Raw genomic sequence first — 17239 nt, 5'->3', positions numbered from 1 at the left:
AGTTAATTTTTAAATCAGCTATTTCCAGACTTAACAGATTTGGTAACCCTTAATATGTTTTTGACGCAGAAAATAAGCAACTCTGTCTATTCATATTCCTTCAGTAAAACAAATACAGAGGCACAAGACCAAGTGATTTCACTGATGTAACCTGTGCCAACCCCTGGATGCCACACTGATCTACAGAGCTGAAGTTCTGATCCAACAACTGAGTGGGGAATCAGTCACACACTGATTTCTTTGTGAAGGAAATAATAGCAATAATAAAAATCTATCATATCTTCTCTGCAGTATGACTAGTTATGGCTGTTTACTAATTTCTCTGCATATGTTTTGATTGCATGGCTGCTGCTGCTGCTATTCATCAGAATATATAGTTACTTTGTAATTACTTTTATATTAATCACTGAGATGTTTGAGGATTTGGGCTATCTCTGTAATTTTAATTGAATAGTTTTCTTTGGTCTAATAATCTCACCATGACTTCTGAGCAGGCACGTAACCCTATTATAGTCAGGAAGAAGGAGAAAGACGAGCAATGTATTGAGACAAAACTACAGAACTGGCAATTCTCATCTCACAAACTGCACCTACCACATTTGCAATAGAAATCCTGCTCAACTTCTATCAGCTTCTAACCACTGCTTTCATTCTCTCCAAGTATCACTGTCACAGAACTCCATGTGACAGAGAGCAAATCCAATTGGAAGTGCCCAAAGTTATTTCTGAAAACTGCAAATTGGTCACCTCTGTACCTCCTCAGTTTAGAGACACTACAGCATTCCTCTGAGTACAGAGGCTGAATTCAGAAACACTGAAAACGAAGAACATGTCCTGCATCATGTTCCATGACAGGAACTTGCCTTGGAGAACAAGAATTAACAGCTGTTTTACAGAAGGCACTGTTCACAGTCCTGAAACAACACCTTGGAAACAACAGAACAAATGATACCACAGAGCGAATCTGCTCCAGATCTGTTCTTCTTTGGTCACTTGTTGATTCTGAAAGCTTCATTACTGACACCAATAGGTTTTGCTGGGGACATGCTTTCTTACTTTGTTTGACTTGATTTGTATTGTACTTGTGGGCTTGGGCTTGTGTCTTGCTACTTCTGCTATGCTTAGGTGCTTATAATTTATTAATTTATCTTTCAAGGGCAAATAAAGAGCAATATAAAAAAGACAAACAAATCATTACCTGACTCTTCACCAAATAAATAAAACAATATCCTACTTGTATATACATGTAAACATTGTATGGAATAATGTTTTAGGTCAGACAATTTTACCTCAAAAGGTGACCAGCATTGCTTCAAGTGACAGTTCACTATCAACGGTTAAAAACGAAAGGAAAAAGTGATCTTAGTGAGCATTTCAATCTTTACCCCTTTCTAAGCAAAACAGGTAATTTATTCTGCTCTTCACAACCCACTTTCCTTCCACCTGGTGAGAAATGAGTTGGACTGAATGGAAGGTTGTTTGTCGTTACTATTAGTGCTTCATCTGTGAGCTTACAAAGTAGTAATGGAATAACTTTCATGGCAGAGCAAGGACACAAAGAAGCAACTAGTTGTTCATTTAGATTATTCTGTGACTAAAAGCATATATGCACTCTTGTAATGTGGTTTCTATAGACCTCTGCATGCAGGGACACTCAGCAGTCCTTAAAGGCATCCCAGCATAACCCCATCCAGCACTACAAACCTGAGTCATACACGTGAGCAGATTCCATCTAGTGTAAGTAATTAGACAATAGGAAAGAGCCCAAATCTTCTATTGACAATTAGAATCAGATCACAATGGGATAAATCATTCCAGAAAATAGAACTTAGCCACATTATTTGGGCCCAATCTCTGACCAGATTTCTCTTACTTTCTTTAGATTCAGTTTCCGTGATTGACAGTGAATGGAAGGACCTCAGCTGCAGCACATCTTACTGCTCTCTTGCTGACTGGCAGCAGGGCAGGGAATTTGACTGTTGCTTTGCTCCTTCACGTTGCCTCCATGAGATGGAGGACACTCTCTAAATTGCTCATTCAGTGTGAAAGCAAGGAGACCTGCAGCACTGAGACTACCATCACTCTCATACCCAGTATCAGCTGAGCAGTCAGATACCTGGCACCCAAAGCACGAGGTTGGCTTTTAACCAGGACCCCTGCATAGCTCTGGCACTATTAGAACTACAGTATTGACATGGTATCTAGTAATGCCTATCAGTTGCTTCCTCATCTCAACAGCAGCTGTGTTTTCTGGAAGAGGAATGGTAGCTAAAAATAATCTGTCTTTTACTTCCTCTTTCAGACTCCCCAGTCTCTTTTAAAAAGATTTTTCTTTTCTCTCATAGAAACAGCAAAGAGAATATAATGGACAAAATCAGGACAGTCACCTGCACAAAAAAAATAAACAAATAAAAACTAAAAATAAATCAAAGAATTCCAGGTATTGGAAGGGGTCTCTGGATATCATCCAACCCCCAGTCCCTACTGCAGATTGCAGAAGAAAGTATCCAGGTAGGTTCTGAATATTCTGAATTCTCCAGAGAAGGAGACTGCAACCTCTCTGGGCAGCATTAGAAAGCTCAGAGAACAGTAGGAAATTATAATAAAGATCAGGGACAAAAAAAAAAAAACAACAACAGTTACAGTTCAGAATAACATCCCAAATTTCCTTCCACGCTTTCTGTAGTTTCTACTTGTATGAACTGGTTCACAGTATTCACAAAGAGAAGAATACAATCTGGATGTTTTTAAATCCAATTCACTTGCTCATTAAAACATGTTAAAAGAAAGCACAGTACTCAAGTTATCACCACGTATACACACATATATATGCCATAATTATTATCCCTTTCCTTTTCTCTATCTTAGTAAATAGTTTTATCTCAAACCACAAGTTCTACTTCATTTATTTTATTCTCTCTTCCATCCCATTGGGAAGTGGAGAGTGAGCAAATGAGTGTGTGGTGCTTAGCCACCTGCTGGGTTAAACCACAACAGTCATTAAAACACATTAAAAGAAAGCACAGTACTCAGTAATCACCAAATAAGTCCTCACAGCTGTACAGCAAAGATTTTTACTTCCTGATGGAATGAACATTTTTTAATTTGGTATCATCCATAAAAAAATATATATATATATTTAGCTCTAAGTGGAGGAAAAGAGAAAATTCAGTTCATCCTTCAGTAACACAGAACTATGTATTTCACTCAAACAACAATTCTACAAAATCAGGGCAGGTAGGAAACTCCAGACTGCTATAGGCAGCTGCTTCACATAATCCTTCTCATAAATAGAACTAATTCTGTACTAAAATAATTAGAGGAATTCCATTTGTAATTTTTTCAGCTGCAGCCTCTGACTGCCCTGATACAGACTGTACCTGAAAATTCCCCAGGGCAGGGATGATTCTATTTGATTGAAGTCATCCAGAAGGTCTCTACTCCCAGTTGGTAATCCCTGGCTGCTACAAACTATAAACAATAGAACTGTAACAAGAATTCAGACTGTGATTTACAAACGTGCTAACTGATACCTAAAGAGAGCACAGTACGAGGGAAAGGAAGAGAAATGGTTAATACACCTTAGAATCCTATCATGCATCTAAATAAATGTTCTACAGTGTAAAGGTTAGAAACCATACAAGAAAGCATGCTGCTTTATAGTTTATCTGTCACACCACATGCTATGAGGTTTACACCTATAGCACAGATACACATGTAGCTTTATCTCCATTCAAATGGCAACACCAGAAACGTAAGCAACAATTCTGCCACTGTAGCATCCACAGCTACCTTGCTCTTGGACAAAGCCAAGTGAAGGCAGGACAACTACCTAAGGCAGGAGATCACAGGAGCTTCTCCTTTCTGCCACAGAATACTGTCCCGACTTGGCTGAAATCACCACACTCCCACCCTCTCCTTTCTAAGCTCCACCCCCTCACAATTGCCTCCCACACCATATTCATTTTCAGCACACTCTCCCACTTGTTTCCTGCTTCCCAGCTCATCTTCTCAGTCTCATTTATTCAACTCCAAATCCCATTTTAGACGTCATCACAAAGCTCTCTGGCCCTGAGAAGCTGGTGATCCTGAACAATGCTAAGTTGTACCTGTGTATTATCTCCCAGGCACTGAGAGAATTTACTCTGTGTCAGCACAGCACCTCTGTATCACTGCTCTAGAGAGGGATAAGAGAAATACAGATGTTACTGGTGAATGTAATCAATGCTTCAAAATCTCTCCTTCAGCAGTATGTAACACTGGATAAGAAAAAGCAAAAATAACAAAGTCTTGAAATATCTTGGTAGGTGGTATTAAAAGCAACCACAAGAGCAAAGAATATTCAGTAGGTACTGTTTTGGTACTGTTTTAATAGGGAAGTGGAAAAAAATATTAGGACAACCAATATATCATAATAAAGAAACAGAAAGTAGGAAAGATCTATAAAGTAAACTGAATTCAAACATAAGCAATGCTTTATTGGGTTACAGCAAGCAACCTATCAAATAGGGAACTGGTACAAACAGATTGAACAAGACTCTCTTTTAACAGAGATGTGTAATGACAAGACAGCTTCTTTCGGTTTTTAAAACAAGTATCCAAAATGTTAAGTAAACCATTAAAAAAAATAAAATAAACCATTACAACACCAATGACAGATCATATTAAAAATGTGCAGGTTTGTTTAACAAATTTCTGCATAACATTAGAAAACAAGTTAGCATAAATTAAAAAAGAATGATTTCTTCTGTTTTGCAAAGCAACACAAACTTTTAAAAACCAGCTATACTTTACATAGAGCTACTGTTAAAAACAGGTGAAAACAAGCTGAAAATTTAAAGGACAGCCAAAAAAATACACAACCCAGTTTCACCTGTCAGCAACACCTTCTGCTATCGAAGGGGTTATGTTAGTTTTATGTACAGCTTTAAACATTGCGGCATACCACAAATAAACCTTAATAAGGTCAAAATAGGACCCTCTGCAAAAAAGGGTGAGTTGGCAAGTGTCAGTCCCATCCCAGAATTACAAGCAGTAATAGTTACAGTAGGTCTTTAATGTACACCAAAACCTACTCCCAATGGTTTATCTCTCCCAAAGATGCACATAAGCTTTATTTTATTCTTCTTCTGTTTGGGCTTTTTTTTTTCTATTTAAATAATGATATTAAGAACATGTCTGGCTCAAAAATGAGAATGACATACCTCCCTTTTGTTCTGGATACAGTGATGTAGCTATCTCAACATGCTCACTGACAAACCCTAAAAGAGAAAATCATTATGTACCATGTGAAAAACACAAACCACCTCTCTCAGTTCAGACTCAGTACACAGTATATTGCCAACTCTATCCAATAGGATAAATATCTAAATTTGGTTTAAATTCTTAATATATTCTCTCTTTACAAAGTTCCATCACATGAAACCAAATTGCTTATTTACTGTTTGAGGCACAACATGACCCCAATTAGACAATTTGCTATAAAGAGTTGTTCTTTAGATGTTGTGTCTGTAGAGGTTTTACGTGATATTCATAGATTTTCAGCGCAGGCCCCAGTTTTAATGAAAGTCCAGTCAGTACATCATTTCTTGTCATCAACAGTAATGATTTGCCATCAATTTCCTATAAGAAGAATTAAAGAATTGATAAAGAAAATGTACAAATCTAGTAGTTGAGAACAATCATGCAACAAATGGAAGACTTCTCACTGATCCTCTGTAGTAAAGAAATAGTAGCCTTTTACTTTCCTGAAATAATTGTTTGCAGCTGCTAACTTCTGCTGTTTAGTTTTCCAAGTGCTTACCTGTGCTGACTAAAGCACAAATACTATTTAGCCAAGCACAAAACCCAAATCAGCCTCATTTCAAAACTCCCTCCTTGTACATCTGTTTGAAGTTAATAGGTACATGTACAGCTTGCGTAACTAATGCCATTAAGCAAAGGACATACTTAGGGAGAAGGCAGTGAAATGTGTTTCAAAATTACCACTGACAGCAACGTTCAAGTTTGAACTAGTCAGTATCTGCTAATACCTTCAGGTGCGTGCTTTAAACAGCCAGCTTCCTACACGTCCTGCAGAGAAAAGGAGACTCCCGCAATCAGAACTTTTAGAAGTATCTAACTGCAGAGCTCAGCAGTATGAGAGAACTTCCTTCACCTACAATGGAAAAGGCAGCAACTTCCCAGGCTGAATCTCTACAACTGCTAAATTCCACTTTTAAATCATAGCATTTTCATTCTTTTCTCTCTCTCTTTTTTTTTTAAATGTTTGTTTCCTCTCTCAAATATTGTCTTTCTGATCTATTTAGATTAGAAATCCCATAGGCTTTTTTTCCTCCCCCCCAACTGATAAACCTGTCATATGTTTGCAAATTAACTGTAAATGATTTTCCATGGTTCAAAAAGGAAAGGAATCCACATCTCACAACTCCCTCTGTTTCAGACACACACCATCCTTTTATTTGTAGTCACAGAGTTCAATCACTCCAAACTACCCAAGAATCAAAAGCTACAGGTACAAAGCAATGCATTCACTGGTGCCTCACAAGGTCATCACAGCCCAAAGATGTCTTTAATGTTATGATGTTCTCTTGCACTGGACTTCACTTTGTTGCATTCTTTTCTACTTTTAATTAAAAAATAAATTTGAATTTGGCATCAATAGCCAAGAAGTTCAAACGCCTGCAAATATTGTTGTCCGTTACCATATATTACCACAATTTCGTATTTTTATAAATACCATAGATAAATACCACACATAAAACAATCCCACTGCAGTATCTTTCTTACAAACATTAAATATTGTTTTGGAGATGTTACTGATTATATCTTCGGTTACAATTTAACACACACACAAAAAGACAAAGATGACACATTAGAGTTAACAGTAAATTGTCTAGACTGATCTCGCTCATGATTTGATAAAGTTAAAAATACAAGATAGATAGAAAAAGCATAATAAAGTCAAGCATCTGCTGAAAGTGGAATTTCTTTAAAACCTCACAAAGAGATAACTGTTAACCCCTCCAGAAGACCACAGTGTCACAGTGTTTCTGAAAATATCACATTTCCAGTAACTTTTTACCCAATTACAACAGGTACCTCCTTCCAACTTCTGTTCAGAATGTTAATAGTTAAAAACAGTTGATATTTTCCTCATTTCCATTTGTCTCAATCCTTCCTTTGGAAATTCTGACACCACTGAGTACTTTGCTCATTGATACAACTGATCTGAAGTTGCCTTTTTCACTGCCGTTCAATGATGCTATGGAGTAAGAACAGCCTCCAGCTTGGAGGGATCCGAATGAAGAAAATCCAGTACCTGGAACAGGAGAAACTCCATGAATAGGTACAGAGAATTTATTTCCTTTTCCTTCTTCTTCCACAGGGTTTCCCAAGGATTCAAGAAATGCTGGGAAGTAGATCATCTAAGGATTTCATTGAATAAAAAACTGATCCTCTAAGCATATCTGAGTAGAAATGAGTAAATATGTATTAAAATTCTGGTGCGTTACATCTCTATGTCTACTTCATGGTTTACTTCCAACTCTTTTTGTTTTCTTTCCCCTTAAAACTGCTTCCACAGATTCACGATTGCCGTTCCACTTTTTGGCACCAGGTAAGACTTTGTATGCTTTGGAGACTTCTATGAATTTCTTCTCTGCTACTCCACTATTTTCTGGATATTTTTCAGGATGCAACTTCAGTGCCAGCTTTTTGTATGCCCTTTTTTTTTTGTATGCCATCTAGAGAAGCATCCTTCTGTACATCTAGAGCTAATAGTAGCTTCATGATGACCTCAGCTGCAATAGTCTATGTACTGTCTTCAGCAAATCCCTGCATGACCAGTCAAGAGTCAGGTCTGCTTTTTCTCCAAGTGACTGAGAACTGCAATGTTTTACATCACAGCTGACACAGAAGTATAGCAGCCAGCATGCCCACATGCTCCTCCATGCCATGGATCTGCTGGAAGATGGCAGCAGCTACCAGCTAATGTCAAATTGCAGTTTCCCTTCTAGTAAAGGATTGCAGTGAGAAGCACTAAACTATCTTTGGGTTCCTTAGGCTCATCTGCATAACACAATCCTAATGATAAGAAGCTGCATGGGTAGCAGTGAAGGTAAAGCACTGTCAAAAAGATTCCATCTTCAAGCAAGCCAAAGCCCCCTGTGCTCCCAAGGCTCCTAGAGAAACCTCAGCTATGTACTTGCAGATAACAGTTTTTTGAAGATGTTCACACTCTTACCAACATCTGGTCTGCCTCTCTTTAGTTATCCTATGTGCCCAACTTCTTGGCTTGATGTTATGGTTTTGGTTATTGGGCAACATCTTCTAGTTGAATCTTTACAGTTTGCTGACATCAGAGAAACTCCAAGAGAGAACAACGTATAACCATCATACAATCATCACGTCCTACCAGCACTTACTAGAGTTATTAAAAACATTCTGTAGTCTTTGAAATGTTTTTTTCATCTTCCTCAAAATGTGTAAGAAAAAAACCCATATCTTACAAAATCCTTTGAGTCACTTGTGTCATACAAGTCCGGATGTATTTAGATTCATTAAAAGTGTGGACTCAGTTACTGTTATGTAGAAGCCAAATGTATTCATATTTCTTGAGGTTACATTTTGAAATATGGATGTCTTGCAAGAAAACCATTGCACTAACCCTTCTGAAATGGTTCAGTGGAAACAACTTCTCAGTGCTGTAGGTGAATCAGGATACTTCCCATCACCACTTACAGCCTCGTTCCCCTTCCAGTACATATCCATGGCAGTGGCAGATCAAACAAATTTCAGATTTTAGGACTCAAACAAGCTGCAGAACAAATGGCATTTAAAATCAGAGATGGCCACAGTTTCAGCTGCACACCGTGTGACTGCCATACCTGGAGAGCCTGTAAGTTCCTGATAACAAACACCATAAGTATACAGAGTTAAAATTAGTGTCTTCTAAACAGTGCAGAGGAAACAAAACAACACTGCTGTTAAGAGGTTAGAGTCAGGGTTGTTCCTGGAGCAGACAGGGAATGGTCAGGTAGATCTGGTTCTTGTGTGGAGAACCAGGCACTTGCTGCTCCTTATGCTGCTAAGTGAATAGAGGTGGAAGGGAGTGGCAATGATTTCCACCACAAATGTCCATCTCACATCTCCTGGCTGTATCTTGGTGGCACCTGCCAGCTTCTCTCCAAAGCTTTGTCATAAAATGGAGTTAGCAGCAGAACCAAAACCATATTTCTGCCCATGGCAGCTTACTGCCTGTCTAACCTAGCAGAGCCCTGGGAATATATTGCTAAAAATAAGCTTACTTCAGCTTTCCTCCTGAAGCCACTTGCCTTCACTGCAGAATACTAACAAAACCTGTACATGTCACTTCTACATGCTATTTTCCATCAGGCTGTTGCAAATTGCTTTGCCAAAACTCCTGAGCTAGCCTCACCTTGCTGCTGCAAGATCAGTAGTAATTACTGCAGTATTATTGACAAGCCAGCTGGGGTGTAGAGAGGTTAAGGCATGTGATGAAAGTGAGGTGTCTGTTGGAATAAGGAAAAAACCCAGGGGCTGCAATTACTTGGCTTGTGTTTTTCTTAAGTCATATTTCCAGGGTTGTTGAGAAGACACGAATGCTGGTATTAAGGAACTGATAAATTTAGGTAAACAAACAAAAAAAGCCTACCTTCAAATAATCAAAAATTATTAGCAGCTGCAGAAAAAACATCTCTGCCTCCTGCCAGAGAATTACTCAGCACCAGGCTTTTCACCTCCCAGAACAAAGAGCTAAATTTAGATAATTCCTTATACTCATCAGTTCCAATCAGATGGGACTTCACTGCCCAGGTGCAGAAGGTCAGCAAGATTATTCTAATCAACATTAACTCTAGTTCAGTTTAGATGTACTGCTCTCCAGCAAAGTTGGCCATATCTTGCTCTTGCTCAGGCCTTGGAAAGTCAAGCCATCCATTTTAACAACTAAACACAAATGTTCGTGGAATGAATCACAGAAGGGTTTGGGTTGGAAGAGACCTTACAAGATCACCTGGAATTCTAGCCCCTCAGCTGTGGGCAGTGTAACCTTCCACTAGACCAAGCTGCCCAAAGCCCCATCCAAACTATCTCTATGATTAATTTCCTGGTTCTTGCACACAGACCTACAGATTTATTACAGAATGTGCTGAACTGTCAATCTGCAGGGGTAAAATCCTTCTCTATGGAAGAAGTGAACCACAAGCCAAGTAAGCAAACACCCCTATCCTTCCTCTCTGAAATACTTTACCAATGAGCTGATAACTGAGTTACCAAGGAGCTACACGACAGCTATGCTCTTTGCAGAACTGACAAAAGAAACCATTCATTAGCACCAGAATGTGTGTGTACAATGTAGAAACTTGTTATACTAACTAGTTGAAGCTAACTCTGGCGGCAATATTGCAAAGGCTAAAGTTGTAACAATGACTTGTGAGGCTTGTTGCATACTCCCACAGTTGTATTTCTGTGGAAAGCAGTCCCTGGCTGTTCTTTTAACTGATTTTATTCCAGTAGCCTTTTCTTGTCATATAAAGGCAGATGGAAAATTCTCCAGTTCATAGCTTTTACTCAGATAAAGGGTATGGGATCTAAACTCTCCAGGTCTCTCTTAAAGGGATCTAAACTCTCCAGGTCTTCCTGATGCTTACAACCTCCCTTCCACAAGCCCCAGAAATGAAGACCCAACCTCTTCAACAGACTGGAAGTCCTAAAAACATGCTGCTCCTGTGCCTGAAAAGATTATTCCCCTTAATTGCCAATTCACTCCTTCCCTGTTCATTTGCACTGTCAAGTTCAGTGGAACACAGAAACCCTTTTCATTCCCAAAAGCAATTAGTGTGTTAGGAACCCTGGATTTCATGAGTACTCGTGAGAGTATTTGCACAGAATACATATGAAGAAGGAAATTACCATTCACATTTCAAAACAGTCCAAGCGAAAAAACTTGTTTAGAATCCTCACCTTTCAGATGACATTTCAAACATAGTCCATCTCATTATCCACATCCTGTAACATGATACTCCCATTGGTTTTCACCCAATAACATAGCAAACACCATTTAACGTTGTATCACCAGGTCCATGGCAAAAACGTGCAATGGGAGAAGGTGGTGGCAGTCAAAGTGTTTCCTAGCAGATTTACCTGTTCTTGAAAAGCGCTGGCTTGCTCTTCAAATCCAGCTGTCCTGAAATAATTCACAACATCTATAACAGCCCAGTCAGCAGGATCTGGAGGTCTCCCATTTTCTACTGAACTGCAAAATACAAACCCAGACAAACAATCACTACATTTCCATAGAGTACCTGCTGCTTCTTTGTAGACAACCCACATACATTCCCTTCTCTGTTCCTCCAGGAAAAGTACCCTTCAGCACACCTGTCACCACTACAATAGAGAAGAATCACTGCTTTGCTGTTCCATTTCAAAGACCTGATACCAGGGACAAACGACATACTTCTCCCTTCAGAAAAGAAGTGTATGAATATTCACGTCAGCCAAAGGCAGTCAGTCAGGACCTTTTCCTGTGGGTGTGCTGCCTTTGCAGAACAGAGGCTACCATGCCTGTGGTACGTGGTCTCTCAAGACTGTGGTTTGTTTTCAGCTATCAAGCATTTATATAGAACTGCAGAATGCAGATTACTCTTTTCCAAGATGAGACTGTACTATACTGTAACGTGGGTAGGCACTACTGGAAACTACCTTGTAAAAAAAGAAAATAGAGGCACCAGTGATTGCATTAATTGCTCGATATAGAGTCTCTTCCAGAATTTCTTTTTGACTTATCTTTAGAGACTATCTAAACAGCTCAGAATAATTAAAAAAAAAACAAGAAAAAACCTGTTCAACACAATCAGAACAGACTCCTTCTGTGATTGACCTCAATCATTTACTTTCCATGGTAGCAAGACAATCATTCATGTTGCTACTCTTACCCTGCATTTCTTATCCTTAGCCTGCCATCATGTTATCTCAGATAACCTTCATGTATCTGCAAACTCTTGGTGAAACACATGATGAGCTTGAATGCCTGTCCTACAGCAGTGTAGGAGGATGAAAAACAAAACGTCAGTCAGTAGAAAATAAACTTCTACAGCATGCTTCTCCAGGTAGACATCCCATGCTTACAGGCCAGACATTTTCCACTGTCCTGCATACTTAACCACAGTGTTAATGAAGAAATAACAAAATCATACAGATCAGAGTATCACAGCAAACTTAGATTATACTCCTCTGGCAAGGTTTTTACTCGGTCCTTCAAATTTTCCTATTCCAGTTTTCACCACCTCTGCTCCTGCTCGACTTGTATGTCTTTCAGCAAACTCACTGGGTGAATCAAGGGCCAACCATTTTTTAATACCAGCCATGAAGAGAAACAAGTAGAATCACACAAGGTGCTTTAGATCACTGTTTCTACAACATTCCTATTTCTACGACCACATGAACGTGGTGAGCACTGATTTTTACTTCTCCCTTAACTCTTGGAACACACTTGCCAATATGGCAACAGTATTCTGGCCCTAGCAGCCCAGCCTCAGTATCACATTGTATGCTGTAGTCAGCCTTTTAAAAGCAGTTTCTTCCATTTATTACATAGAATATATACATATTTCGGTGCAAGGAACAAAGAATATATACATATTTCGGTGCAAGGAACAAAGGCCAGAGTTTCTTACTTGCTCATGAAGTAACAACTTCATGAATTACTTTGCTGATTGGGATTGCAGGGAAAGGCAACACTTGGCAAAATTTTAAATGAGACTACCTGACCTTATCAGAGCTGCACCTGAATTTTTTTTTGGTGTTGTGCACACTCTGAGGCATAAGAAGTAAAATGCTGTGAAGAGCACTGTACAAAACCTATGTATATTTGTAGAAGAAAGATCTAATATTTTTATCTTTCCTTTTTCACCTGATACATAGATACTTCCAATGACAAGTCTTCAACTAAAAATTAAAAATAAACAAACTAAGCCCCAAAAACTTAGTATTAAAAGAAGTGCTAGAATAACAATTAAATTATTCCTAAACAGTAAATGAAAGACTCAATCTGTAAAAATACCTAACTGTATTTTGCTTACTTCCCAAAGCATTTTCATTTCAAACTGTGATCCTCCCACAGTGTTGTATTTCAGCCCAAGTGTATTGGTTCTTCATACTGTTCTTCTTTTACTGCTAGAGAATGTAGAGTTTGGTCTAGCCCCATCCCAGGCCCAACTGCAATGGCTTCAAGGATTCCACCTTAGTCGTTCCTAGCCCCCAAAATAATGGCAAGTTCCTATGTCATGGAATAGCATTGTGCTGGACTCCAAGGAGAGCCAATTTCCACAGATACAGCTGCAGAAAATTCATAGGCATGTGGCATACTGTTGAGGGCTGGCTGGATTTTAACTCATCTACCCACACAGATGCTCATTTGGCTTCTAGACAGCCTTCTCCTTGCCCTGTTGTTGCACACAGCTCTACTCTTCAGACAAGGAGAGGGAATATATGAGCCACTGTTTAACTGTACACCAGTTTATGCGAGACAAACCTAGACACACTAAAGCCTTAAGAGAGCTAGTATGTTAGGCATTATAATCAGGTGCTAGGTGTGCTAACAATGAATAAAGATTTGACTTGTCTCCTGTTTGCCACTGTCCCTGTGCCTTTATTGCCATCATGTGGCTGAAGCAGCGAGGCCTAGAATGATGTAGCTGTGAACAGATTTTATCCAAGCTATTTATAACCACTTCAAGAAAGTGCTGAACGCATCCCTAGTAGATAGGCAAACAAACATACAAACTGTATACTTTTCTTTAGAAACTACAGCTTATGCTCTGTTTAATCATAATCACTACCAGTTTTAAAAAGCAACCATCGCAATTAGTAGTTGAGTCTTTACCTAAGCCTTGGGGGAAAATGATTAAATGTAAGCTGTCCTTGCTCTGACTGCTTCCCTTCTTGCCCCTGCCATGGAGTCTCAGGTGTAGAAGAAAAAAGGGTAACTGAAGGTGGCTTCTGGGGGACATACAGAGCATAATCAGTACATGTCAGTAAACAGGGAAACACTTCCTATATTGGTGTGGTGAAGCCAGAGTCTTGAGATAAAGGGGAAGACAAATTTTATTGGCTACCATCAGATCTTTTGATGTTGTATCATAATCAGGTGTTTTAACAGTATCCAGAAGAGACTATTATTATTGCTATTATCATTTATATTACTTCGTGCCAAGGAACCTAAACATTGTCATATTTTCATGGACAGCTCCCAGCAAAGAGATCTCAAGGACAAGAATGAGGTACAGCTTCGTAGAAGTGCTGCAGCCTGAGAGGACAGGTGACAAACTCTCTCTAGTTCCTTTCTTTGTGTTATTTACCACCAGAGCATCTATAAGCCTAACACAACATGGCTGTTTTTCCACACAGAAGTTCACTTTTCAGACAGTAAGTTTGATTAGGACTAGCAATCCCAACTGAAGAACTGGTGACCTTCAAGTATAAGAAAATGCCTCTAAAACAGTTCCTATCCCTTAGTCTGCAGCCCACCACACTGAAGAAAACTGCAGAGTGGTGCACATGGTCTTTCTTTCCCTTATTCCCACCACAGGTCTGAAGAGAGAATCTGCCTGTTTAGGGCTACTTCAGCAAACAGCTTAAAATATCTACTTCAGAAGGGACACATGCTGCTTCTCAGCTCAGGATGACTGGGCAGCCAGCAGAGAGATGCACACATCTCCTTCAAAAAGAATGAGAGGAGGGATACTTCTCCCTCTCAGGCATTGGATCTGGAAAGCACACAGACACCTCAGGAACCATTTGCTGCTTTGACACTCGCAAGTTCTTCCTCAGGAGTTTCACCTCGTCAGTCAAAAGGACGGTGAGAGGAGCTTTCCCCACAACAGCAGACAGATGAATGTGGGCACAGTATTGGTGGCTGTGCTATCACTTGCTCTGGTCTCTATCTGAGATGAGAAATTGATGGAAAAAGGAATACTACCAACTTATGAGTTTCTGCACTGCTCCACTGCTGTACTGTCCTCCTGCATACCACTTCAAATCACTTCAGTGCCCTAGACTCTTTTATTTAGAAGTAGAAATGCAATAAAACTCATCAAGAACACAGAATGGTAGAAATGAGCAAAGATGGAGGTCCCCACCCTTGCCAACCATATTAAGCCAATAGAAAAATACAATCAAAATTCACATGCTGTTTTCATAAACCAAACCCTAATCACTTACTTTTTGACATCCAGAGAACCATTTTCCTTGTTTTCCATGTCAACAGTTAGCATAGAGAGATGTTCTCAGCAGCTATCAACAGGGGAAAAAAAGATGCGTTTAGTTACTGGCTGTATGAAACAAAACAAAACAAAAACAGCAACAACGTCACACAACAGAAACAAGTATTCCATAGAAATGCAACTGTTTCCACCCGAGAGCAAAAGTGTTGTCAAAGACCACTTCTCTCAAAACCTTGGCAAAGCCAGTAACACCAAATGAATTAGGAAAAGTTTGCCTGTGCTTTAAACGCAGGAAATAGCACTGTCCTTGATTTTCAGACACACAGCATCACAAACGGTCCTCTTTTAAATAATAAGATTTTTATCTAAACTACATAGAGAAAGACCAGCCTGCAGTCTGGCTAGGTACCAAGCATCTCACGGTGCCTCCAGCCACCCTGCTGTGCTGAGGATCCCAAGGAAAAGCACAGCCCTACTCCCAGTGAGGCTTGGAAATCCACGTCCTCGTTTTACAAATGGGGATCTGAAACACCAATGAGGAGTGCGATTTCTCCCGCAGTCACACACAAGCTGACAAGCCGAGGCACTGAACGAGCCCCAAACTCCCGAGGCCTAATTCTGCACCTTCTCCGTAACCCATCCTTCCTGCGCTTCTCGCTGCTTCGTGTGTACACGCTGAGCTCGGAGGGGGAAAGGACCGTACAAAGGACACGGGAGGAAAGCCATCCCGCTGGCTGCTCTCGCCGCCCCGAGGAAGGCACGGAAAGCAGCCCAGCCTCCTCCTGCTGCTCTCAAAGGCGTTTCTATGCCGAGGAGCACCGTAACTACCCACGGGCTCGGGATGTTCGTAGCGTTAATGGACGCCGGCGCTGTGTCACAGCGCGTGGAGAACTACAGAACAGGGAAACCGCGCTCTCCGGCTCAAACTTTGCAAAAACACGATAGCAATTAATGCCTCCGCTTACAAAACCAAAGGAAAGAAAGGCTCCTTTATTCGGCAGTTACCAGCACCAAACTGGCGACGAGGATGCTCTCTCCTCGCCGAGCCCGCAGCACCCGGCGCGGCCCGGGTGAGGGCACGCGGACGGGCACGGGCTCCGGGCCGGGACGGAGCTGCCCGCGGCCCCGCCCGCACCTGGGGGCTCCCGGCGGGCGCTGCGTGACACGCGTGCACCATCTTACGAGCATCTCAGCAGGCAGCGTGGCAGCACACCGCCGTTATTCTTTCGTGCGGGAGGAGGAGGGGAAAGCAAGACGGACGGACGGACCTACCTACGGGCAACTACACCGAAGCATGGCTACGCGCTGCTCCGGCGCGGCGGAGCCCCGGCCGCCAGCCGCCCGCCGGCAGCGGGGCGCTCGGAGGCGGCTCCGTGTGGCTGCGGGCAGCGGCCCCGCCTGGCTCCCGGCCCGCGTGACGCCGCCGCCCGCGTCATGGCGGCCGATTTAAAGGCGCCGCGCCTGCTCGACTGTCTCGACCCGTAACGCTGTGCCGGGGGTGGCGAGCAGCTCCGCTGATAGCTTTGGAAAAGGGCCTCGGAAAAATAGATGGGAAATAGGAATAACCAGACTTCGGAAGTTGCATCAAACCGCTTTCTGAAATGAGTTTGTCGTGGGCTGCTCCTGAAACCAGAAACCAGAGCATGGCAAGCAGCCATTCTCTTGCAATTGCACTTTTAAATCGTTTTACTCTGTCACGCTCTTTGGTTATTTCTTCTTATGAGCTTTCCCAGATTCAAGAGGTTTTCTAGCAGCATTGGAAAGTTCCCACGGATGACACACTATTAGCATGAGCTTGACAGAGCCCTCCCTGCACCTGCACAGTGCCCCAGCAACTGCCCCCAACACCCTTAACAGTACCAATTTGCTATCAAGTACCGAAGTCATTTCGGTATCACCCCCAGGAACAGCTGAGTGCATCCTATATTTACAGACAGCAATCCAAGCCCCAAAACTGCGTACCAGACACAGCGCAGTACCTGCAGGAAAGGCAT

The 17239-nt window shown here is 41.1% G+C and overlaps 1 protein-coding gene across 1 annotated transcript; it reads right to left on the bottom strand.

Annotated features, from left to right (window-relative positions):
* Window positions 1–4457: 4457 nt before the first annotated feature.
* SAMD13 (sterile alpha motif domain containing 13) lies at window positions 4458–15317 on the bottom strand. The gene is made up of 3 exons (XM_065740989.1): window positions 15244–15317; window positions 11167–11278; window positions 4458–5622 (listed from the first exon to the last, which is right to left on the bottom strand). The coding sequence occupies exons 1-3, from the start codon at window positions 15294–15296 to the stop codon at window positions 5479–5481; spliced, it is 309 nt and encodes a 102-aa protein (XP_065597061.1). The 5' UTR covers window positions 15297–15317; the 3' UTR covers window positions 4458–5478.
* Window positions 15318–17239: the final 1922 nt, after the last annotated feature.

This window comes from Cyrtonyx montezumae, unplaced genomic scaffold, assembly GCF_038088225.1.
Source record: "Cyrtonyx montezumae isolate F1298 unplaced genomic scaffold, pur_monq_1.0 scaffold_1, whole genome shotgun sequence".
Taxonomy (NCBI): Eukaryota; Metazoa; Chordata; class Aves; order Galliformes; family Odontophoridae; genus Cyrtonyx; species Cyrtonyx montezumae.
Note: the sequence above shows the minus strand (reverse complement) of the source record. Positions and strands in the feature narration are given on the sequence as shown.

Bases quoted from the DNA above. Each gene is read 5' to 3' on its own strand.
- SAMD13 (XM_065740989.1), bottom strand. From the start codon at position 15,296: ATGCTAACTGTTGACATGGAAAACAAGGAAAATGGTTCTCTGGATGTC. The intron at 11,279-15,243 runs GTAAGTGATTAG...TGTATTTTGCAG, and splicing joins GGTTCTCTGGATGTCAAAAA to TTCAGTAGAAAATGGGAGAC. The intron at 5,623-11,166 runs GTAAATCTGCTA...TTCTTCTTATAG, and splicing joins CCAGCGCTTTTCAAGAACAG to GAAATTGATGGCAAATCATT.